This window comes from Marmota monax, unplaced genomic scaffold (genome assembly GCF_021218885.2).
Source record: "Marmota monax isolate L192 unplaced genomic scaffold, Marmota_monax_Labrador192_F-V1.1 WCK01_AAM20220418_F8-fsc00014, whole genome shotgun sequence".
Taxonomy (NCBI): domain Eukaryota; kingdom Metazoa; phylum Chordata; class Mammalia; order Rodentia; family Sciuridae; genus Marmota; species Marmota monax.
Window position 1 is genome coordinate 25,306,069 of NW_026695222.1, and position 24,583 is coordinate 25,330,651.

At 46.1% G+C, this 24,583-nt stretch overlaps 1 protein-coding gene across 1 annotated transcript in view; it reads left to right on the top strand.

Moving 5' to 3' along the window:
- Positions 1 to 5,094: 5,094 nt before the first annotated feature.
- Apcdd1l (APC down-regulated 1 like) overlaps positions 5,095 to 24,583 on the top strand; it is a 52,203-nt gene continuing 32,714 nt past the window's right edge. The window contains exon 1 of the mRNA XM_046433990.2: positions 5,095 to 5,331. Within this exon, the coding sequence (XP_046289946.1) occupies positions 5,283 to 5,331 (49 nt within the window). The 5' untranslated portion in view covers positions 5,095 to 5,282. The remainder of the gene's footprint in view (positions 5,332 to 24,583) is intronic.

The window sequence follows — 24,583 nt, forward strand, 5'->3', positions numbered from 1 at the left end:
ACGTGGTGTTTGTGTGCAGTTGTGATTGAGCTCTTCCTCTAGTTGCTCCTTCACGAGATGCTGCACTTTCTAGATCTCTCCACATTGTTGAGTGTCTCCTCTGTTGCTCTGATAGCTGGGGATCTCTCCTTGCAATCCTCACGTGACAGACACTTGACAGGCCGCCCATCCCACCCATCCAGAGAGCACTATGATGACACACTTGGTGCCAGAGCTGCTGAGACCGGCCAGGGCGAGGGTTCAGGATGGGCCTCTCCTCCCACGATACACCCACAGAGCCATTTGAAGACAGGGACCTGATTACCTCTCAGGGCCTCCCAGCTCCTGTAGTGCAGAGCCCCAGCAGGGAGTCTCAGCACATGGGAGGTGCTCACCCACAGTCCACTGAAACCATGGGCGGTGTCCGCTCCCTTACCAAGGACCTACAACCACCAGCGTCACCCTAAGAGCTCTCCCTGCATCCCTTACCAGATTCTCCCCCAAACCCTCAGAGGATCCTCACTTTTTAGGCTCAGAGAGGGTGTCCACAGTCACGCACCTCTGCAGTGATGCCTCTTGAACTCTGTGAAATGCTCCATCCTGCTCCAGGCAGGCAGTGCTCCTCAACCTGACACCAAGAAAACCTTTTCTCAGCTGAATTTCCTTGCTTGTCGAGTAAAATGAACTGAGCCACTGAATTCTTCCTTCAACTGTCTGCAAACCCTGTTCTATCTGAAAAGCTCCAGACTCTCTGTCACCCATGAGCAGCGGGAACCAGCTGGGGGTCATGTGAACCAGACTACAGATACCCAGCCCCCACTGCTCATCAGGTGATCCCACAACTAACCAGCTCTGAGTAGCCACAGGGACAACACAGGGCCAGGGCATTAGTTAGAGGGCTGGGCTGACAGCAAACCCAAAAGTTAAAGAGAAAAAGCACCAGACCCCCAGGCAGACAAGGCTGGTGACATGAGAATAAGTGTTTACTCTTTGCCCAGCAAAGTTTAAGTACCAACCCACCATGTTGTCCTGTGGCTACTTATATGAGGCCTCCTTTGTGGGTAAGTGCCCTGAGTCCTCCTCAACTTAGGGGTTGGCAATCCAAGGACAAGCTAATAAATTACTGAGTGGATAAACTATTACTAATAATTAATGAATGTGAGGATAAAATCAACAAACCATTCAACTTGGGAAACCCCCAGAGAAATAATTATGATAACTACAATGCTAGACAACATCCACCCAATCTCCAACCCTTCTATCCATTCATCCATCCATCCACCCATCCATCCATCTACCCATCCACCCATCTATTCACCCATCCATCTACCCATTCATCTACCCACCCACCCACCCATCCACCCATCCATCTACCCATCCAACAATCCATCTATCCATCCATCCATCCATCCACCCATCCGCTCATCCAACCATCCATCCACCCATCCAACCATCTATCCATCCACCCATCCACCCACCTACCCATCCACCCATCCACCCACATACCCATCCATCCACCCATCTACTCATCCATCTACCTATTCACCCATCCACCTATCCATCCAACCATCCATTCATCCATCCATCTACCCCACCTATCCATCTATCCATCCACCCACACATGCATGATCCGTCCATTCATCCATTTACCCATTTACCTACCCATCTACCTATTCACCACCCATCCATCTATCCACCCATCACCAGGTAACCACCCATCCATCTATCATACTCATTCAGCCATCCACTCTACAATTCACTGTACATTCAAAATGTGTTCTTAAGTCCTCCAATGCCACTCCTCACAACACATAATAGTCAGATGAAGCAAGGCAGAGGCTGGTGAGAGGACTGATGGAAGAAGTTCCCAGGCAGCCCAAGAGGTTTCCACAGCCTACTCCAGGGGCAGCGGGACAAGAAACCACTCAGGACCCAGGTAGTTTATAGTCAGGCTGAGAAGCCAGACTTCCAAGCCCAGACAAGTTCTCATCCAGGCTCCATGGAGCACCAGCTCTGTGACTTCTGACTCCTCTTTAGAGTTTCAGGGTCTGAGAACACTGGATCCTGCTCCAGCCTGGTCCTCACTTTGTCCAGAGCCACCTGGGAGGCTGGCCTGAGTGTGTGTAGTTGTTGGATAACCAGGCTGGCACTGCTGTTTCTTTGATAAACAGCTCTGATAACAAGCAGAAGAAACAGCCTGTTTCTTAGCAGGATTCCTGGGGTGATCTTATCTTTTCATTGTACTTTTAAAGGGACAAGGAGCGGAGGAGAAGGAGAAAGGGCCTGTCCTCCATGCTTTCCCATCCACCTACACTGGACTCTGGTTTAGGTGGTTTATGGGGAGAGATAGGGGAACATGGAGCAGGAAGGCTGGCCTCCTCTCTCCCACTCCTGGACATCTGGCTCATGGTCACCCCCTCAAGCCCCTATATCTGACCCCAGTAAGACAACCCTGTGTCCACCCCAAGCCCCAGGCAGCTCTGATCACTTGGGGAGGCCCCCTGCATTTACCAGCCCAGAAAGGCCAGGTCTGGAGGTCAAATTGTGAAAATGCCCTTGGCTGTGACTTATGGCCAGCACTGTCAGGACTCCTCCCAGAAATGGCCTTAGAGTTGCTGCCACTTCAAATCCTCTTGAGTGATTATTCTGTATCTGAGAAAGAGGTCAGGAGCTGAGTGCGTGCCCCGTAACAAAATGCAAAGTCTGGACAACATAGCTCTCCCTCCCTCCCTCCCTTCTTCCTTCCTTCTTTTTCCCACTTTCTTTCTTTGTTAAAAATAAAGATATGTTCGAAGCCAATAAATGAGTCTCAGCTTTAGTTCCTTCTTCCTCACTCACCTGATCTCCCGTAACTCCAGGAGAGCCCGTTCAGACACCATGTGTCCACTTTCTCTGCTTTGTTTGTTTGGAGCTCAGCCTGCTACCTCGGTAGAGGTAGGTACCAGTGACCCACCTGCCCTGTGTTTCTGGGGCCTCACCTGTGAAGGGCAGAATGCCTTTGGAGCCCTCCTCACCATGGTGAGACAGAGTGCTCTGTGGAGAGACACAGCACAGGGATCACAAGCAGGAGCCCTCCTGCCCTTCAGCTGTGGGGCATCAGGACAGTAGTACAGGCTCTAGCAACTCATTTACCCATTTTGTAAAATGGGACTAATAATATCAGTGCTTGCCTTTCTCATTGGGTGACTTGGGTGAAAAAGACTCAGCCCCAGCCCACACCATAGTCTCAAGAGTCATTGGAAATTCCTTTCTTACAAATAACCAATACTCTATTAACACACACACACACACACACACACACACACACCATATTTTATGGAGAAGTTCCTATTTGTAATCACAGTGCAGTAAGTTCTACAAGTACGGAAAGATGACACCCCCACCCCTACCACACCGCATCAAAGTGACTCTGCACTCCCTAGGACAGATCATTAATACTTGAATCCTCGACTGTGCCTGAAACTTGGAAATGCCACATTCGGAAGCCCAGAGAGGGCAGTTTTCAGCAGTCATGGCCAGAATTACATGTAGTGTTTATACTATCTGTAATTATAAATTTTGCAAATTTAAAGACACATAATTTTCACAGTCATAATTATGCAATTACAAATAATCACCCTATACAACTCTCCTCTGGCCCATAAAAGTTATCTCTTTCTTATTTGGATTTAATGTGAGGCATGTGGCCACTGTCTGACGGAAGGTTCTCACCAGTTCTAGTTTCAGCAGGCCACCTTGAGCCTCATGCCACTTTTGGTAATCCACAGAAATAGGGGGAATTGTCACTTTTGAGAAGGAAACCGCTCACTTTCCTCACATTTCCAACTATATAAGATCACACTGTGGTCCCACTCTGTTGTATTTGCTGTTGCCTCTGGATAGCAGGAAAGCAAGGGTGGCCAGGAGGCCTGGACAGGGTCCTGAGGTGGATGGCGAAGGGCTCTATGACTCCCAGAGTATCGCTCAAGTTTCTGGTAAAAAGTCAAGGCAAGCTAATGTCCTAGCCTCTTCTGGGATGATCAGCACACAAAAGTGGCACAGATTAATTCGTGCAACCCCAGGGCACAGATTCCCCCACCCTGCCCCAGGGGAACAGCACACTCTCTTCTATGTCTCCCTATTCTCTTTTGCCCCCCCCTTCCCCCCCTTCCTCATTCTTCCATCCTTGATCCCTTTCACTCCCTCCTCCTTTTCTGACTCACTTCTTCCTTCCCCATTTCTCTCCTTTTCTTCCTTTCTCTCTCTCCCAGTTCACAGCTGCACCAGAAGCTGGTCCTTGGGATCCACAGGTCTCCCCGCGCCCCCCCCCACACACACACACACCACCATTCTACTTCAGCAGCAAGACCTCCAGGCCTGGAGGAGCAATCCAGCTCCCCCCACCCCATTCATAAAACCAACAAAGGCCAAAGTCTTCTTCCCAGGTGCCCTCACACCTATCTTTCAGGCTTGCCTGCAGAATAGGATGCCACCAAGGATGTCCAATGCGAGGGTGCTGGTAGGAGGAGCCAGTTTGTCTGTCCTCACGTGCCTTACCTCCCTGAACAGACTCACTCAGAGGAGGATTGGGAGGAAGTAAGAGGAGGAGGGGTGGGAAGACGCCTGCCCTTGTGTTTCCACACTGCCTAGATGCTCTGCGGAGCTGAGGACCGCTATTTACAGAGCGGCTGTTGGATTCTGGGCAGCAGGCTTGGCCACTTTCACTGCGCTCCTCTGCTTGCTGGGTTCCAAGTTAACACAACTTTTCCGAGAGTGTCTGGAAGCCTACACAAAAACTTCAGGGGTCCTAGGACCCAGCGGGACTTTAGAGGAGCTTTCCCGACCCCCACGTCCTTCCCCTTCCAGGGAATTGCTGGCTAGGGGTGCGCTTTGGCTCTAGGAGCGCACCACTCTTGCTTGGAGGAGTCAAGGGTTTGGGGAGGCCTCCTTGCCCACTGCAAAACTTTGGCGGAGGCAAGGGCCAGGGTGGGGAGCGGGGTCTGCCGGGGTCTGCCGGGGGTCTGAATGGCAGGAGGAGCTGCTCCAGAGGGCTGTGAGCGCTGCGCGGGTGAGCGCGCAACGCTGGGGGCTGTCTCCACCTCTTCTGGCAAGTTGGACCTATGAGTGCGCAGCTCCGCTTAGATCTCTCCGCAGCCCGGGAGGGTGAGCGCGTGTGAGAGCCGACAGGGGCAGGAGCGCAGGACCTTTGCAACTTTGTCTCAGGACCCAGCCTGGACGCCCGGGTCCGCTGCCGCCAGAGAACCCCGCGCCCTCGCCCCCTCTCAGTGCACGCGCCTCCAGGACTTCCTGAGAGCCCCAACGGGATGCCCGCAGCCATGCTGCCCTACGCTTGTATGCTGGTGCTTTTGGGAGGTAGGTGCCACTCCGCCCCCCTCACTCTGTCTCACCGCCTGAGAAGAGAAGGGAGGGAGAGAGCTCACAGTCTGACTTTCCCTGAGGTCGTAGGGACTGCTGTACCCCGCCTGGCTAGTGCTGCTGTGCTCTAAGCGCCCCTCTGCAGCCCTGCTGCAGAGGAGCCCAGGCAGGAGGAATTGTCACTCTGTGTCTTTGGGGACTGGCCTCCATAGGCCAAGAGCAGTTCCTTGTGTAGGGCCCCAGGGGTGCAGTCCTCCAACAAGTTGCAGAAGTATCCCAGGTCCACGGAGACCCCCCAGAGCCGGGGAAATCACCCCAGGTCACTCAGAGGAGTGCTGCTGGAATGGACCGCTGATCTGTGGACCTCGCGGTACTCAGCTTTGGAGAAGTTAGGGGAGGGTGGAGTGTAACTGGGCCCAGGTTGGTGCCCATCGGGCCTGGCAGAAAGAGTCAAGGACCCCCTGAAAAACTTAGTAGAAAAGACAGTGGCCTCCTGATGGCTCTTCATGGGGTGGGGACTCTGTAAATGCCACCTGAGTGTGGCATGTCATTATGGGGGCCCAGTCACTGTTGGCAAAAATGATGATAACAACAGCAGTTGTTGAAGTGTGGCTCAGCCCAGGGCTCATCCCGAGCATCCTCACATGATGAAGAACTAAGAATTTTGGCCCTGGAGTCAAACCCTCTGGCTTGGAAACCCAGATCAGCTTTATTTCAACCTGTGTGTGTGGCCATCAGCCCTATCCGTGTGTCCATCAGCGCTGGCCGCTGGCTGCCAGCCCTGTCTGCCTCAACTGCCTCCTTTTCAGATGGGCTCAGCAGACTCCTGCCTTTGGGGATCACTGCAAGGATTGCAAGAGGGTGTGCAAGAGAAGCCCTCAGCTTGCTGCCTGGCACCCCTGGGACCAATCAAGTGTCCCGTGAATGGCAGCCAGTTCCATGGCCATGAAGTGCTGCCCACACCCGTGGGCACTCAACTCCACCCACAGGCAGGGAACAAAGCCCACCTCTGGCACAGGAGCTCTTTGAGCCCAGGCTTTTCTTACAGCCTGGTTTCTTCACAAGATGTTTTGAGAAGATACAGAGGTTCCGTAAGGAAGGTCAAGGGAAGGGTGTGCTCAGTTTGAAGAGTTGCAGATGCACCCCTCAAAAGGCACATTGGTTAAGGGCTGCCTTCCCTACTCAGCTGGAAGTGAGAGGTCACACAGCTATCCTTGGCTACAAAGTGCTTATTTTTGGCAAAAATAGGCCTGAGACAACCCTGTTGACTTACTAGAAAGTCAGGACCGGAAGGGTATCCAGGGATAGCCAAGAAGAGTCCATGCTGGGTGTTGAGATGCGCGGACAAGGAAACCTTGTGTCCGTATCCACTCCTGCAGCACCCGGCCCCCAGCTCTCCCATGCTGGGGAACAGGGCAGTCCTGATTGGTAGGACACATTACCCCGGGAGCCGACATTCTCAGTCACAGTGCAGGGTTGTTGTCTTTGGCAGGCCCGAGTCTCTCGACATGCCAATAAAGTCACTGGAAGTTTACATCAAGGCTCTTGGGGAGTCCTGCTGCTTCATTCCTTGGTGACTTTTTGCTATAGCAGGTCAGACAGATTCCGCAGGAGAGCAGCCAAGAGGGCTCGGTCACCAGCAGGAGCCCTAGGAACCATTTTCCACGGGGTACTTTTGTCAGATGTCATTTTTGCCACTGGCTGCATCACAAGATGGCAAGATCCTCTTGCTTTCCTAAAAGGAAACAGCCCAGCTAATCCCTCAGCCACTTGCATCATTTGGTACCTGAGCTGAGGCATGTGAACTTGGTGTCCAGGTTCTAGAAGCTTGGAGTAGAATGGCACCCAGAGTGCCCTATCAAGGACATTCAGGTTGAGCACGCATGCACATGCACACACACACCCTCGCCAGGGCGTCGGGACCTCAGCACGACTAAGTGACATTTGGAACCAGAGTCTTTGTTGGGGACGCGGAGCTGTCCAGCCCATGGTGGGCTGTTTAGCAGTATCTCTGACCTCTCCCTGCCATCTGCCAGTGGCACCCCCTTCCAGTCGTGATATCCAAAAAAAGTCCCCAGACATTGCCAGGTGTCTCCTGGGGGCAAAATTGTCCCCTGCCAAGAGCCACTGGTCTGGTGTGGTATGGAGAGATTGACCCCAGTTGGTAGCTTTTCACATAAATCTTTGTCCAAATCAGCAGGTTGGGTGGACTTTGTTATTTTTGCTCTGAACAATCAGGAAATCAAGGGCACAGCGGGGCCCCAGGAAAAACAACACAGCCTAGGTGGTTTCTAATGGGGACGTTGATTTTTCCCATTTGTTCTCCCTCCATCTGTACTTGACAATGTCCTCGGGTTCGGGACAGGAGGGAGACTGCGGAACACCCAGTTACCCGCTGCAGCGAACCTGCCTCCAACCCAGGATGCCAGATGTATCAGGCCAGCTCTCCAGCTGCCAGCTTTGGTTCCCTCCTCAGTAATTTCTGGCTTTTAAAAAATCTCCTTATTCAACAATTTATGCTTGAGGGGGAAAAAGAGAAACCAAAGTTGTTTTTTTTTTTCTCACTTGTATTTTTTTTTCAGATTTTGGTCCTGTTTTCATCTCTAGCCATATATTTTTTGTGATTGCAAGTTATCATTTGGAGACAGATTAACTAGGACAAAATCACAGGCTGTACAGTAATAAATTAGTTGTTGATGCGGAGCTTCAAAACCCAGAATAAAAATGGGGAAGAAAATTAAGTAAAAACACACTTGTCTGAAAATTAAATATGAATAGAGATGGGTAATCATATTAATTATTTAAAACAAAATTATCAATGGAAACTTCATCTTGCCGCTTGGCAAGTCGCAAGCAAATCATCCCAGGCAGCTGTTTCACTTATCTTCTGACCAAGGCTGTAATCTCTAAATTCAAAATAACCAGCTCAAGGCAAATATAGCAGCTTCCTTGATTTCAAAACCATCTGGATGGCAAACCAGTTAGAAGCTACACATGAAGAAATATTTTTGCAACATATTGGGAGTCAACTGTGCTCATGAGAGCTGCAAGCCAGAAAGAACCCCTGTTACAATTTTTAAGATAGGGAGGTTCACTTTCAAGGTCAACATGGAGATCAGGAGCCTGTTGCAAAGGAAAAAGAGGCTGCAAAACTGAGTGAAGTTGGGGCATCTGAGCTGAGCAAGGGGCCTCTTGGGGAGGACTAAATCTGAAGGTGGTTCAGGGGCAGTTATGAGTTGTAGCTGGAGGTTTGGTGCTGTTGTTCCTTAAGTGAGAATGACTTTTGTGCAAAGCCAAATCCTGTCGCCACATGGATTATCAGATTGTTTCCAAAAGACCTTGATGTGGAAAAACTAACACCTAGGAAGTTAGATCCATGGCAGAAAGAAGAAAGGGACAGGCCATGTGGGAAGACTGGTCCCAAAGGATATCAGGCCCGCTGGAGTGGTGACCGGCAGGCCAGGGGCACTGAGGTGACTGGTAGGGGCAGACCGTCCCCAGTCTTCTGCCCGTGCACTTGGAAGTCAGCTGGCTGGGCTGAAACTAGCACACTTTGTGTGCTGCAGAGAGCTTGAGAACACTGTTTTTGGAAATACACTAGATCCCACCCTTGCTTCATGATGTTCCTACCTGTCACCTGTACCCACTGAGCCTCCCTGGGTCTGTGTCTCTATCAGTGAATGGGGAATGGTGACAGCTGTGGCCTTGGGGAGCTGAAAGGGTTAAGTAGGATTGATGCGTGGTAGGTATTTAACACCAAGGACTTGCTAGTCCCGTGCTGTTACCATAGCACTGACCCTGCTCAGAGCTCCCTAGACCCAGAGAAGGAGGAGACAGGGCGCTGCTGCCTTGGCTGGAGCTAGGGATATCACCTCATGTTCATTCCTGGTGGCAAGTGCCATGTTTTCTTCCCTCTCTGATGTCCTATGTGCCCACAGGAGCCTCCTTGGCTACTGTGATAATACCAACAACAGCCACAAAATTCCCTATTGTTCCCATGTAGGGCACCCTGAAGCTCTGTGGGGCAAGGCCCAGGCCTTTCTCTGTCACCAATGTTCTTATGTGAAATGCGAATACAGACAGGCAGGTGGGGGAAGAGGAACTGTCTGGAAGAGCTGTGTTCAGAGTCTCAACTTGGGGGACATGTATCGGGCTCCTTCTGCATGTGCCATTGCTGGTGTGCAATGGTGAAGGTGGAAGGACAGTCAGATGGATCCCTGCCCCCTGGGGAAACCAAAGTCAAACAGGCATTTAATCCTCAAAGGTGGAAGTAATTACAAGACTGAAGAGCTGCCTACAGAACAGGTCCAGGAGCATCAGGGAGGTTGAAGAAGGCTCCTAAAAAGGTGATAGACAGGTCAATTGGACCTTGAGAACAGGAGGAGGTGTTAACCGGGGCTAGAGGAACCTCCAGGTAGGAGCGCAGAGGCCTGACCCGCAGGAGGGCAGGAATGTGTTCAAGGAGAGAAGGCTGCTGGGCCGCGAGGGGCTGAGGCCAGGAGGTGGACCATGTCAGAGGTCAGCGAGCCAGGTCCTGGAGGGTCGTGGGGTCTGGGTGGCCTACAAAGGCAGGAATTGCTTACATCCCACCAGCCCTCACCGTTAGCACTCTAAGAATCTTGCAGTGGCCAGGTTGGTAGTTGTGATTTGCACTCATGTCACTAGGAAACAGGAAAAGAGTCTGGGTTTTATGGCCCTTGGATTGCTTTGCCAGTGAACTGCCTGGTCATAGGTTTCGCCCAGCTTTATACTGGACTCTGAACAGAATCTTTGTTCTTATTGATCTGTAAGTGCTCTTTGTACACAGGAAAGCAGCTGTCGCCTGTACATGCGCAGCTCTCCCCAGCTCGTTGCTTGTTCACCCAAGTTCCCAGAATAGAACTGCTGTTCCTCTTCTCATGCATGGTCACACCCTTGACACGTCTGCAGCCACATGTGGGCCATTAGCAGACGTGCACTTTCCCCAGAGGGGAGAGCAGGTGGCCAATACTCCTGCCATAATGTCCACTTTCAAGTATGTATATGAGTATGAGCTGCCTGTGTGTGTGTGTGTGTGTGTGTGTGTGTTTGAGAGAGAGAGAGACAGCGCACACTATACACCTCCCTGTGGTGGACGCTGTGTCAGGGAAGGGGAAACGAGCCCATGCACCCAGGTCATCCAGCCACCAAGCCCAGGGGCTAAGATTTGTGGGCCATTGAGTTTCATGCCTCAATTGCCCCCATCCAGGGAAAGTTCAACTCAAGTTCACATAAGGATCCCTCTCTGCAGCTTGTTGGCAAGAACATGATTTTTAAAGGGAAGTCCAGGCACCAGAAGCCACATGCTCTCAGGCATCTGAATTCAGGGCTTCCCCAGCACACCTTACTGGAAAGACTGCAATGGGACACTATAGACGTGCTGGCATGAACAGTTTTGTAAATCCCCAGTTAAATGCTAATCTGAGAGTGTTGAAGAGAGAAGGTCCTTATTTTCCACCTACAGAGGCTGCAGAAACACGGGGCCCTGGAATTCAGCTGCCCATTTCCAGTTCCAGCTGCCCACTAACTTGCCCGCAACTTAGTCCTCTGTGCCTCGGTTTCCTCATTTGCAAAGCCACAATCTCTCCATGCTTGCGGAGGCGAACATTAACCTTGCCAGGCACAGAGCAAGTGCTCAGTAGATGCCACCCACGTCATTTTTTAAGGCAACAGGACACTGCCTTATGGGTGACAGTGTTGGAGCCAAGCTATGCCGCTGCTTCACCCTAGCTGCAAGGCACTCTGGGACATGAGGAGCTTGGCTGAGAAGCAAGGGTCAGAAATGGTGGCTGGACTGGCCACAGCATGATGGAGGTGCGGAATAAAAAAGGAGATCATGAGCCCAAGTTCCTGCTTCCAAAGGCACAGGGGACTCGGGTTGCCTTTGCCTGAGGTGCAGCCAAAGGGTCCTCTCTGGTGGAAGGGGTGAACTAAGTGTTTCTGGGAAGTGGGGGTTGGAGAAGTCATGTGATCATTCAGTAGTTGATAGGTCAATGGAACAGAGTCAAGCAACACCCAGGTGCCCAGGAGGCAAGGAAGACCAGGAAACCAAAACCTGAACACCCAACAAGAGACCCCAGCTTCAACAAATTTTGAGGGAATTATGCACATGTAAATATATTTATGACATATTAACTCAAGAAACAGAGTGTAGTATATTTTCATTTGGGGGTTGTCCTTATTTTTTTAAGTACATAAAGAAAGCAAAAAAAAAATGAGTGATTCTCTCTGGGAGGTGGAATTGTGGGTGATTTCTCTCTGGGTCTTAAAGTTTTTCTCCTGTATTTCCCATAGGGTCAGTTCCATGTGGGATTGGGGATCCCAAGGAAAGAGGCTGGGTTTGCAGTCTCCCAGGTTAAATTAGCTAAAACTCAGCTAGAGAGGCTGATTAAGATATGACAGGGGCTGGAGTTACAGAAGTGAAACCTAGCCTGGCTGCAATTCCTGGTATCAGAAGAAAGATCACCCATACTGCTAGGGGTCCTGGGCTGGAGGAATGCTCTTAGGCAGGCTGTGTTCCTGAGGGTTGATCTGGGAACACTCAGACATCCAGATGTTTAGATAGGGTCCTGTGTCCTCCCTGCTATGTTGAGAATGGATTGCAAGTAACCTATCCTCAGTCTGGTGGACAGGACTTCAGAACAGGGAAATGGAGTTCCTGTAGGGTGATTGAGGCCAAACTATAGCTATGGGTAGACTGCTGTGAGCATCCACTGGGTACTGTTCTGATTGATTCCTGTAGGAGCATTGCATTCTTTCTTTACACTGTCTTGTCACTTAGGTGCTGTTATTATCAACACTTGAACCTGAGGAATTGGATGCTACTGGACTAGGGTGCTTCAGGGTTAGAAATCCTGGGATACTGAGGCCTGGTGGGATCTTGGTTGCTTAGGAATCATATGAGATTCTAGCTAAACCTGGAACTCACTGTTTCCTGATTATTGGTCCTGAGATGCTAATAATCTCTCTGTATGGTCAGCCCATGGGCACCCATTGCCCACTACAGAGATGAACCAGTGAGAGTGGGGTCCTTCACCAAACCAGGCGACACACCATACTTATTAGTTCCATGGACAATGGAGCCTTTGCCTGCCCCATCCCTCCCTCACCGCAAGCCATGGACTGCTTCACGCAAAATTGCAGTGAACAAGTTAGTGATGGTTGTGCCTACCCAGCCTGCAGGGACCTTTATTTAGCTACAGAACCCATCCCCCAGGGATGCCAATCCTGGGGAGCTTGCCAGTCAGGGGGCATCACCTCCACCAAGCAGGTAAATCTGTAGCTGTGCCCACAGGAGGATCGCTCCAGGACCCTGACTTTTAAAAACAATGAGCAGACGCTAAATGCGTTTACGCCTACAAGAGGTCCTGGGAAAAGCAGAGTAGGTGCTACCAGCTGGATTCCCAGAGCATCCTTTGGTCCACTGGGTACCCACGCTCTTCTGAGGAATCCTTTTTAGCCTTCAGGGGTCACAGGCGTCCTTCTGTTGCTTACATCCAAAGCATCTAATCAGTATGCCTCCAATGCCCATTTGAGGCCCATGCTGTCTGAGTAATTAGCTTAACAGTGGACATGCCACAAGCTTTCATTGTCCACCACACCCAGAGCTTGGGGTACAGTTAAAAAAAAAAAAAAAGCTGAATTGCCCTCCCTGAGCTTCAGTATTAAATTATACCGGGTGGGGGAGGGGCAAGCACTTTCCCAAATACAGAGAACAGGACATGGGTGTGTTTAGATTGGAATTAGCAATGACCACAGTGAAACAAAATTACTTGTTCTTTGAAATGTACAATTAGAGTTGTCTTAACATGTGTTTTTGGTGGTTGGGTGTGGTTTCTAGATAGTTTGAAACTGAAGTCTACTGTTTGGCCCATCAGCTTTAACCAAATTCTGATGGGCTCCTATTTCCTTTACAGCAACCCACAGTTACTGAAATTAAAACCGACTTGCTGGTGAATGAGAGGGTCTGGGCTTTTACCCGAGCAGCATTCCAATTTATTATTTCTCCCACACTCTTATAATACCTTTGCGTTTTTATCTGCTTCTTGCAGAGAGTCGACTCTGCAGCAGCAAAATCAATCTCAGAGAAACTAAGAACCTGCCCAAGTGAGTGACGGATGGAACTTTCTAGTAAACCCCATCTCAGGCTTCCAAGGACTGAAGGAGTCCCATTCATAATGGAGCCTCCAGGGTGGTTGGGGGCAGCCTGATTTTCAGAAAAGTCAGAGTCCCCGGTTCCATGTAAAGCCAAGTCCATTCCCACCCGGACTTTCATTATTGCTGCTGACAGGGGCCCAGGGAAGAGAGGTCAGGTCTGTAATCTCCCGAATCCAATAGGGGATTCAACCAGGACATGTATCACTTGGAGCAGTGCTAAGCATGTGCAAAAAAGACTTTCATTAGTAAGTGGCTGAAACGGATTCCTAGTAACATGGGTCATTTGCTTAGAAATTTCTTATCTTTTTTTAAATATTTATTTTTTAGTTGTAGTTGCACACAATACCTTTATTTTATTTATTTATTTTTAATCTGGTGCTGAAGATCAAACCCAGAGCTTTGCAGGTGCTAGGCGAGCACTCTACCGCTGAGCCACAACCCCAGCCCAGAAATTTCTTATCTTTTATTTTAACTCCCAAGCACAAAGGCAAGCTTGTTTTTATCTTCGGGATGGCTTAAATGAATGAGCACATGTTTGCTCCATAGATTCCTATAGCTTCAGCCTGATGGTGTGAATGCTCTCTGCTCAGGTGCTCAGCTCTTCAGCAAGCATTTAGTGGGTGCTGCCCACCCGCCAAGTGCCGCTGTATGTCCCAGGGACAAAAAGGATGTGATGTGGCCCTCAGGGGGGGTTCCTATTCCAGTTGGAAGGGTGGAGTGGAAAATAAGTCAACCAGAAAATGCCCAATGGGATAAGTGCTGAAAATGGTGATAAGAAGAGAGGTCAGAGAGGACCGAGGGGCTGCTTAGGGAGGCTCCTCCTCAGGAACCACGATGAGGCCCAGCCCTAAGAGATGGAAAGGAGCCAACCCCGAAGGTACCAAGTCAGGCAGGACTAAGGGCTCTGTGAGGCGAGCGGCAGGTTTTCAGTGCAAGGTCCTCCAGCTGCAAGGTGGAGAAGTGTCACTGGGAGGCAGTGACAGGGACTTGGTAGTGTTAAGAGGGATGGAGAGAAGGAGGCATTATCTCTAGGGTAACATGGATATGGAGTCAGGATGGTCAGGACTTGTGGGTGGTTTGGATGTGGAGGTTGATGCTTCCCGTAGTTGACATTACAAAGTGCCACCAGTCGGTGGCCTTAGTACAACAGGAGTTCTGGAGGCCAGAGGCTAAGGCCTCTTTCCTTGGCTAGGCTTCTCACTGCCTCCTTGCATGGCCAGTCCTCTGTGTGCATACATCATCCGTCTCTCTGTATGTCCAAATTTTGTCTTCTAATAAGGACATCAGTCCAACTGGCACACACAAGCCTCCCTGAAGCCTCATTTTAATTGCTTTCCCCACATTTTTATGGGTGCTTTGAAGTTGTACATGCTGATGGGATTTGTTGCTGCATGCTCATACATACACACAATCAAACAATATAATTAGGCCAATATCACTCCCCAGCCATCACCGACACCCACCCTGTGGTTCCTTTCCTCTACTGATCTCCCTTGAATTTTCATGAGATCCCTTACCTTTCTTTTCCTTTTTCTTTTCTGGCTTCCACATATGAGAGAAAACATAAAACCCTTCACTTTCTAAGTATCACTTATCTCACTTAACATAATGGTCTCTAGTTCTATCCATTTTTCTTGCAAATGACATAATTAATTTTTCCTTATGGCTGAATAAAATTCCATTATGTATATATACCACATTTTCTCTATCCATTCATCCATTGATGATTCCGTAGTTGGGCTATTGTGAATTGTGCTGCTAACCATGGGCTTTCATGGATCACTGTAACAAGATGACTTTAATTCTTCAGGTTAAATACTGAGGAGTGGTACAGCTGGTCACATGGTAGTTCCATGCCTAGTCTTTTGAGGAGCCTCCATACTGATCTCCATAGTGCTCCTACTAACTTACAGTCCAACCTACAGTGTGAAAGCGTTCCTTCTTCTCCGCATCCTCCCCAGCATTTATTATTGTTTATATTCTCGATGGCTGCCATTCTGGCTGGAGTGAGCTGAAATCTCAGGGTAGTTTTGATTTGTAGTCCCCTGATTGCTAATTTTTCATATATGTGTTAGTCACTTGTATTTCTTCTTTTGAGAAGTGTCTGTTTAATTCACTTGCCCATTTAGTAATTGGGCTATTTGGTTTTTTGTTTTGGGTTTGTTTTTGTTTTTGTTTTTGGTGTAAAGGTTTTGAGTTCTTTATACATTAGATATTAATCCTCTGTCAGAAGAGTGACTAGCAAAGATTTTCGCCCATTCTCTAGGTTCTCTCTTCACATTGCTGATTGCTTCCTCAGCTGTGCAGAAGCTTTTTAATTTGATGCACCCATTTGTTAATTCCTGGCGTGATTTCCTGAGCTTTAGGGGTCCTGTTGAGAAAGTTGTTGCCTATCCCGGAAAGCTGGAGTGTTGACCCTACATTCTCTTCTAGGACTTGCATGGTTTCTGGTCTAATTTCTGGGTCTTCGATTCATTTCGAGTTGGTTTTTGCACGGAGTGAGAGAGACGGCTCTAATTTCATTCTTCTTCATGTGGATAACCAGTTTTCCCAGCACAATTTGTTAAAAAGTCTGTCTTTTCTCCAATCTATATTTTTGGTTCCTTTGTCAAGGACCAGATGACTTCAGATGTGTGGGTCTCTCTGTGTGTCCTATTCTGCACCGTTGGTCGATGTGTCTCTTTTTATGCTAGTACCATGCAGTTTTTGTTACTGCAGCTCCATAGTCTAATTTGAAGTCAGGTATTGTGATGCCTCCAGCATTGCTTTTATGGCTTGAAATTGTATTGGTCATTCTGGGTCTTCTATCCTTCCAAATGCATTTTAGGACTCTTCTATGTCTGTGAAGAATGTCATTGATATTTTGATGTAAATGACATTGAATCTGTATATTGCTTTTGATAGCATGGTCATTTGGGTAATATTAATCCTGCCTATTCATGAACATGGCAGGTCTTTCCATCCTCTGAGGTCTTCTTCAATTTCTTTCTCCAGTGTTCTATACATTTTATTGTGGAGGTCTTTTACCTCCTTGATTAAATTTACTCCTAGTTTTTGGTTTGTTTGTTGTTTGTTTGTTTGAGGCTATTGTAAATAGAATTGTTTTCCTGATTTGTTTCTCAGTAGATTTGTCGTTGGTATATAGGAAAGCTATTGGCTTTTGTATGTTGATTTTTGTAACTTCCGACTTTGCCAAATTTGCTTATTAGCTCTAGCAGTCTTTTGGGGGAGTTCCTTTCATTTCTAGGTACAGGATCATATCATCTGCAATGAGAGATCATTTGACTTCTTTCTTTCCAATTTTTATCCTATTTATTTCCTTCTCTTATGTCATTGCTGTGGCTAGAATTTCTAGCAATATGTTAAACAGGAATGGTGAGAATGGACATCCTGTCTTGTCCCAGATTTCAATGGAAATGCTTTTAGCATTTCCCCATTTACTATGAGGTTTGTTTTGGGTTTTTCATACATAGCTTTTATGATGTTGAGGTAGACTTCCTTCTATTCCTAGTTTTAGGTTTGTTTTGTGTTGTTGTTGTTTTTATCATGAATTCATGCTGAATTTTGTCCAAGGCCTTCTCTGAATCTATTGAGATGACTAAGTGATTTTTGTCCTTATTTCTATGTATGTGATGAATTACATTTATTGATTTGTGCACATTAAAACATCCTTGCCTCTCTGGAATAAAACCAACTTGACTGTGGTATATAATCTTCTTAACATGTTGTCGTATATGATTTGCATTATTTTATTAAGTATATTTGCATCTAAGTTCATTAGGAATATTATTCTATTGCATTCTTTCCTTGATGTGTCCTTTTGGTATAAGTGTGATATTGGCATCATATAATTAATTTGGAAGTATTCTGTCCATTTCTATTTTATGAAATAATTTGAGAAGTATTGACATTAGTTCGGCATTAAAAGTTTAGTAAAATTCAGCTGAGAATCCATCTGATCCTATATCTTGATTGGAAGGCTTTGTATTACTACTTCTCTCTCATTGCTAGTTATTGATCTGTTTAGGTTTTCTATCTCATATATAACCAGTTTGGGCAGATTATATTTGTTTAGAAATGTATCCATTTCTTCTAGGTTTTCCAATTTGTTAGGAGATAAAATTTCAAAATAGTCCCTAATGATCTACTGGATTTCTGTGATGTCTGTAGTGATTTCTCCTTTTTCATCTCTAATTTTATTAATTTTTTTTCTCTTTTTCTTTTGGCTATTTTAGCTAAGGGCTTATCAACCTTGTCTATCTTTTCAAAGAAAACCAATTCTTTCATGGATCTTTTATTATTTTTATTCTTAGTTTTATTAATCTTGGCTCAGATCTTAATTATTTTTCTCCTTCTACTGGTTTTGGAATTGGTTTTTCTTCTTTCTCAAGAGCCTTAAGATGCATCATTAGGATTTTTTATTTGGGATCTTTCTGATTTTCTTACATAGGCACTCATAGCTATAAAGTTTCCACTTAGAATTGCCTTCATAGTGTCCCAGAGGTTCTAATATGTTGTATCACTATTCTCATTTGAATCTAAGAGTCTTTTAATTTCTTCCTTGATTTCTTCTAGCACCTATTTATCATTTGAAAGTGTATTGTTCAATCTCCATGTATTTATATAGTTTCTGTAGGGTTTTTTCAGGTTGATTTCTAATTTCTTACCATTATGATCTGATAAGATACAAGGAATTATAACAAATTGTTTTGTAGTTGAAAGAGTTGTTTTGTGTCCTAAAATATTCTTTATTTTATAGAAAGTTCCACAAGCCACTGAGAAGAAAGTGTATCCAACTATTGTTGAATGAAATATTCTACAGATGTCATTTAAGTCCATTTGATTTATAATATTATTCAGGTTCAAAGAGTCTTTACTGAGTTTATGTCTGGTTGATCTATCCAATAGTGAGAGAGGTGTGTTGAAATCACCCAGTATTATTGTACTGAGGTCTATGTAAGGGTTTGATTTTGAGTAGTGTCTCTTTTATATAATTAGTTGTACCCATTTGGGGGGCATAAATATTCATTATTGTCATGTCTTCTTGTTGGATTGTTCCCTTTACAGTATGAATTGACCTTCTTTGTCTCTTCTGATTAATTTTGGTTTGAAATCTGTTTTGTCAGATATGAGAGTAGGCACTTCTAGGTTCCATTCATATTGTATATTAATTTCCATCATTTCACTTTCAGCCTGTGACCATATTTGCCTGTGAGTCTCTTGCAAATAACATCTATTTGCATCAACATATAGTTGCAAATAACATATAGTTTTTTAATCCATTCTGCCAGCCTGTCTTTTAATTGGAGAGTTGAGACCATTTACATTCAATGTGATCACAGAGAGATGTTTATTCGTTCATGCCATTTTGATTTATTTATAACATTTACTTTGGTCCTGTATCTCATTGGCTTAGGAATTCTTCAAATGAACTCTTGGTTTGTTTTTGATTTCTTCTGTGTGGAGTATTATGTTAAGTAATTCTGTAATGCTGGTGTAGTTGTCATAAAATCTTTTAGTTTCTGCTTATCTTGGAAGGTTTTTATTTCTTCTTTGATTTTGGATGATAACTTTGCTGAATATAGCAGTCTTGATTGACAGATATTTTCTTTCAGGACTTGGAACACATCATCCAAAGCCCTTTTGCCTTTTAGAGTTTGTGCTGAGAAATTGGAAGTGATTTTGATAGGCTTGCCTCTAAAGGTGACCTGATGCTTTTCCCTTGAGGATTTTAGAATTCCATCCTTGTTCTGTATGTTAGGCATCTTAATTATAATGTGTCATGAAGAAGTTCTTTTTTGATCTTGTCTATTTGGGGCTCTGAATGTATCCTGTGTCTGGAGGTCCATCTCATTCTCAAGGTTTGGACATTTTTCTGTTATTATTTCCTTGAAGAGGTTATCAATTCCCTTAGCCTGCATCTCACAACCCTCCTCAATTCCAGTGATTCTTAAATTTAGTCTCTTACTGTTACCCCAGAGTTCTTGTATATTCTGATCTTGGTTACTTATTTTCTCTTCTTTAAGAGGCCTGAATGTTCAAGACTGGCCACTTTGCCTTCCAGCTCTGAGATGCTGTCTTCAGCATGGTCTACTCTATTAGAGAGACTTTCAACTGAACATTTTATTTGATTTATTGTGTCTTGCATTTTCAAGATTTGTTTGATTCCTTTTCAATGTTTCTATCTCCTTATTGAATTTCTCATTAATATTCTGTGCTGACTTCCCTAATTCATTCAGTTGTTTTTCTGTGTTCTCTTGGAATTCATTGATTATTCTTATAATGATTTTTTGAATTCTTTATCTGACATTTCATTCAGTTCAGTATCTTTGGGGTCAGTTGCTGGTGAATTACAAATTTTGGGAGGTTTCATGCTAACTTTTTTTTTCACTTTTCTTGTATTTCTGTGTTGGATTATATGCATCTGTTTGGATAAACAGATTTCTCTTCTGCTCTTATGTGTGGGCCTTTGGAGGGCATAGTCTTTACTTACCAAAGTGTCTAGAGTGATTTAGATTGAGACCCCATCATAGGTATGGTACCCACAGATTTTGTGTTAATTCTCTGTTTTTGCTGTAGCAGTGGATGGATATCTGTTGGTGGGATATGGGGGCCCCTCTCTGTTTCTACTTGAGGCCTGGTTGTTAGTTTGGGTTTTTGACTCTTCTTTGTATTAAAGTATAGCTGAAGACTGAGCGTCATTTATTTGTGGGTGAGATGCACTGTCTTTTGGTTGGGTTTAGTTCAACAATGGAGCCTCGACCCTGTGAATTGGTAGTGTCCCTGTAGGTATGCAGCACCTCATAGAATAGGGCAAAACAAACAGTAGTAACAACTGATGCAACCAAATACATAGCACCAAAATAAATACTCAGTTCCTGCTATGACTTCTACAACATTAATTATCATGAAAAACAGGAATGGTGGGGTCAACAATTATCAACAATAGAAACAATAACCATGAACTATATCTAGCTTTAAAGCAAACAGCAGGTGTCAACTGTGTCATCCATAGCAGTAACGATTTTATCAGCATTAATGGTGAGGGCAGAAATTATATAAGCCAATTCTAAAAGATACTAAAATACAGTTAATTAATGAAAAGAATGTGATAGACAGGTAAAAAAGAGTTTACAGTTTCAAAATGTGAACAGAGAGAATGTAGAAGAGATTTAGCAGGTGATGGTTATAAAGAAGAAAGAGAAAAAATAGGAGAAACAAAGTAAAGGGAGTTAAAAGGGAGACTAATAGAATTTGGCTGTTATCAGGAGAAGAAAAGAGATAAATGAAAACAATGCAAAACAAAACCAAAATATACCAACCCTAAAATCCTAACCCTCAAAAGACAAAGCAAGGAAAAATAACTACATGTAAAAAATGCTAGAAATGAGAAAAAATAAACAAATATGTTTATACATATAAGTCCCCAAACCAATCAGCACATCAAGAACACACACAAAAAAAAAAAAAGAAAGAAAAAGAAAAAAAGAAACAAAAGAAAGAAAGAAAATGTTTCTTAATGAAAAATGTCAGGCGGGGCAGTGGCCCATGTCTGTAATCCCAGCAACTCAGGAAGCTGAGGCAGGAAGATTACACATCTGAAGTCAGCCTCAGCAACTTAGCAAGACTCTGTCTCAATTTTTTTTTAATTTAAAAAAGGGCTGGGGATGTGGCTCAGTGTAAATGCCCTGGTGTTCAATTCCTGGAGCAAAAGAGAAAGAAGAAGAAAACTGATGGATTTGTCTCCACTGAAGTGGTCAAAATAGTATACAAGAATGGATGGTCACTGTCTATGCCCAAGTGTCTTTCTATTTCTTCTTGATCTGTATACTGAGACAGAGAGCAAGAGCCAGGGGTTGTCGACCTCTTACTGTTTTTGCATTACTTTCTGAGCTTCCAGTTGGAGTGGGCTGAGCCTAAAGCTGGGTGAAATAAGTCAGCTCTCCTTCACCTGTATGAGATAGGATGGGGTAGAAGTACTGTCAGTTGGAGTTTGGGCCACACAGACCAGAACAGGGCACTCCCAGGATGGGGCTGCTGTAGAGTTCTGCAAGTGGAGGACCAGTGGATCAGGCTTAGGTCTAATCAGGCCTCAGGGGCTTAGTTGGGCGATTTCTGCTCTGGACAGATTAGATCAATGTATGTAGAGGGCCTGGCAGTTGCTAACTAATCTCTGCTGGGAGTTGGTATCTCAGGAGTCTCCCAAGGATTCTACTCACGGGGTAGGGGAGCCAATCCTTCACCCCTCTGCTGGCCATGAACACAGGCTTCCCAGGCTTCTGGGGTTTAGTACCATGGGTTTACACCTGCCTCTGCAGATTCCCGACCCACTGCAGCTGGTCACGTGAGCTGCCACATTCAAAGGAGAAGTGAGTTGGGCTCCCCTTTGCTTTTCCTGTAACCGAGGCTCACTTGGTGCTTTGACTGTATCCCTTGTGGCTTTGAAACTTACATTTTTGTTGTTGTTATTGTTGTTTTTCCCAATCTTTTCTTCAACTTTTCCTCCCTGATCTTCTTTTCCCTGACCTTCTCCTTCCTGATCTCTCCTCCCTAATCTCCGAATCACCTCATCTGTTCCTGCGGGTCCGCAGAATCACAGCCTTTGGGACAGGAATCCCCTGTGTTTCTCCTTTGCTAGCAAAGCAATCAACCATCTTTTTCCTTTTTCTCAAAACTGTGTCCTTGTCATTGGATTGGCATCGGGGGACAAGGATGGAGCTTTCAGCAACATTCCCACTTGAATTCCCCTGGGTACAATCTTCTCTATGCCTGTTTCACTCACATTCTGCGAGGCCACATACAGGTACTTGCCAGGACAGTGTGGCAGTGTTTGCGGTGATCTCCTGGCTGTGCCGCGGCAGCAATAGCATGGCCATCACAAGATGGCTCCAGCTCAGCTCTACAGCCAGTTGAAGAACAGAGAGCACTTTCCAAGCACCAGTGCACAGTGCACTATGTGGGTCAGCTAAGCTCGGGTCTCTTTCCTGGTCTAGTTTTTCCGTGTTCTCCCTCCCTCTGTGCTGAGCCAGTGCCACTAGCATGTAACCAGCTCAGCTCCAGGTACTCTTTCTTCTTTGTTTAATGCACCCAAATTTCTGAGTCTCTAAGACACTCTGACTGTCCAATATTGAATTTTAGTGACATTCCTCTTTTACTCACCTCCCACTGAAGAGCAGTCCTCCTGCTGCTTGAATCCCAAGCCACAGAGCAACAAGGAACACCAGCTGCTTCTACTCAGGCATCTTGAATCGCCTCATTTTAACTTTATCCCATTTTTAAAGAGTCCGTCTCCAAAATACAGTCACATTCTGAGGAACTAGAGGTTAGCACATCAACATATTAATTTGGGGACGCAGCTCAGCCACAAACAGAGGCCCTTAAAAACTAACAAATGTAGAATTACATTTTTGAAGTCAACCACAATTATTCAAGGGAATAATTTGTCCAAAATTCAGGATCGTGTTCTCCTCCATGGATGGGGCAGAGGAGGAGCACCCAGGAGGCTTCGAACAGGACTAGAAATGTTCCGATTCATCCCAGGGGCCATCTTTAAAGTAGATGTTATAAATACTATTGTTGTATAAATGATGGATACATGACCTCTCCTGGCCATTGCATAGTTGCCACCATTGGTGGCAACATCCAAAAGCTGAGTTTGAGCAAGAGCAGGGGGTTGGTGAGAAGCGGGAAAGTTTAAAATTTCAGGAAAGGGCTGGCGTTGTGATTCAGTGGTGGGGCACTTGCATAGAACATGTGAAGCCTGGGTTCAATCCTCAGCACCACATAAAAATAAATAAATAAACATCCAGGAAAGGTAGAATTTTCTGGATATTGTGACAGCCGACAGGGAGCTGACAGTAGGGTTTGCCTGGTAGCTTTTGGTGGCTTCCTTGTTCTAGATGTTTGTGTCTAAATGGGCACTGGGAAGATGACTAATTCCACTGCGAATTCATTGACTTTCAATGGCCTGAGGTCCTTCTAAGAACACATGTTCACTGTGATTAAGATGTGGATCTGGCACATTAAAAAATAAAAAAAGATGTGGATCTGGAAAAAGGTCCAATGCTCAAGAATCTAGAAATAGTTTTTGCTTTTGGAGAGAGGGACTAGGCTGGAAGGAGACAGAAGCTTTATTTTAGGCCTTCCACATAATACTTTTTAATTTTTTTCCCATAAGTACCAGCTCTATTTAAAAACTAAAGTATTAAGTCTTTAAAAAAAAATATCTTGAGCTGCACTCCAGGGTAGACGAGTTGCCAGGCATTTGTGAGACCTGAGTTTGATGTATGAGGTGGAAACATCCCGTCCAGAGCAGGCACACATACAGAATATCCATTGGAAGAATAAATGAACAGACTGAGGCAAGGGAGTGGGAGAGGAAGTTGAGCAGGTTTGATGTTCACAAGAATGATCAGCAGATCAGAGAAGGCTGAGAGCTGGAGGAAGAGGGGGAGGTGGGGACAGGGAGGGGCTCGTGCTAAGGGGTATCCCAAGCTCAAAAGTCTCCCACAGCCCAGATGTGGAGGGGAGTCACCCACAGGGCGGGAGCAGGCAGGGCCACACGGTTTGGAAGGGACACTGAGGTATAGAGAACAGGAGCTGGCTAAGGAGGAGCCACAGTTTGTCCCAGGGCTGTTCTGGTCCCATAACATCTGAAGGTTTTTCTCCAGTGGCCCTTGGGGATGAGGAAGGAGGGTCAAGTGACTGATCTTTAAACCAAACCACAGGGGTGAGGCCATGAGGAGGTAAGCCAGAAGAGAGAGAAAGGGTTATTGCAGGAGAATAGTCTTCCTAAGACGGGTCCTGCCATGGACATAGTCAGAGGAGATGTGGGGGACACCGAGGGCTGCCTCTCCGGATCCCTTAGCTTCCCTTCACATTGACCTGGAAGCCCTGTCTTTACCTGGCTACGTGGCAGTCCGGAGGTGGCAGAGCCCTTCCCAGCCTTCTTTGCAACTTCTTTGCGGCCGGTGGGTTGGCCAGCTGGAAGGACGTGCCTGCCCCTGCTTCCCTTTCTGCAGACTAATGCAGACTCGCTCCATGCCCAGCTGGACCCAGTAGATGCAAGTCATGC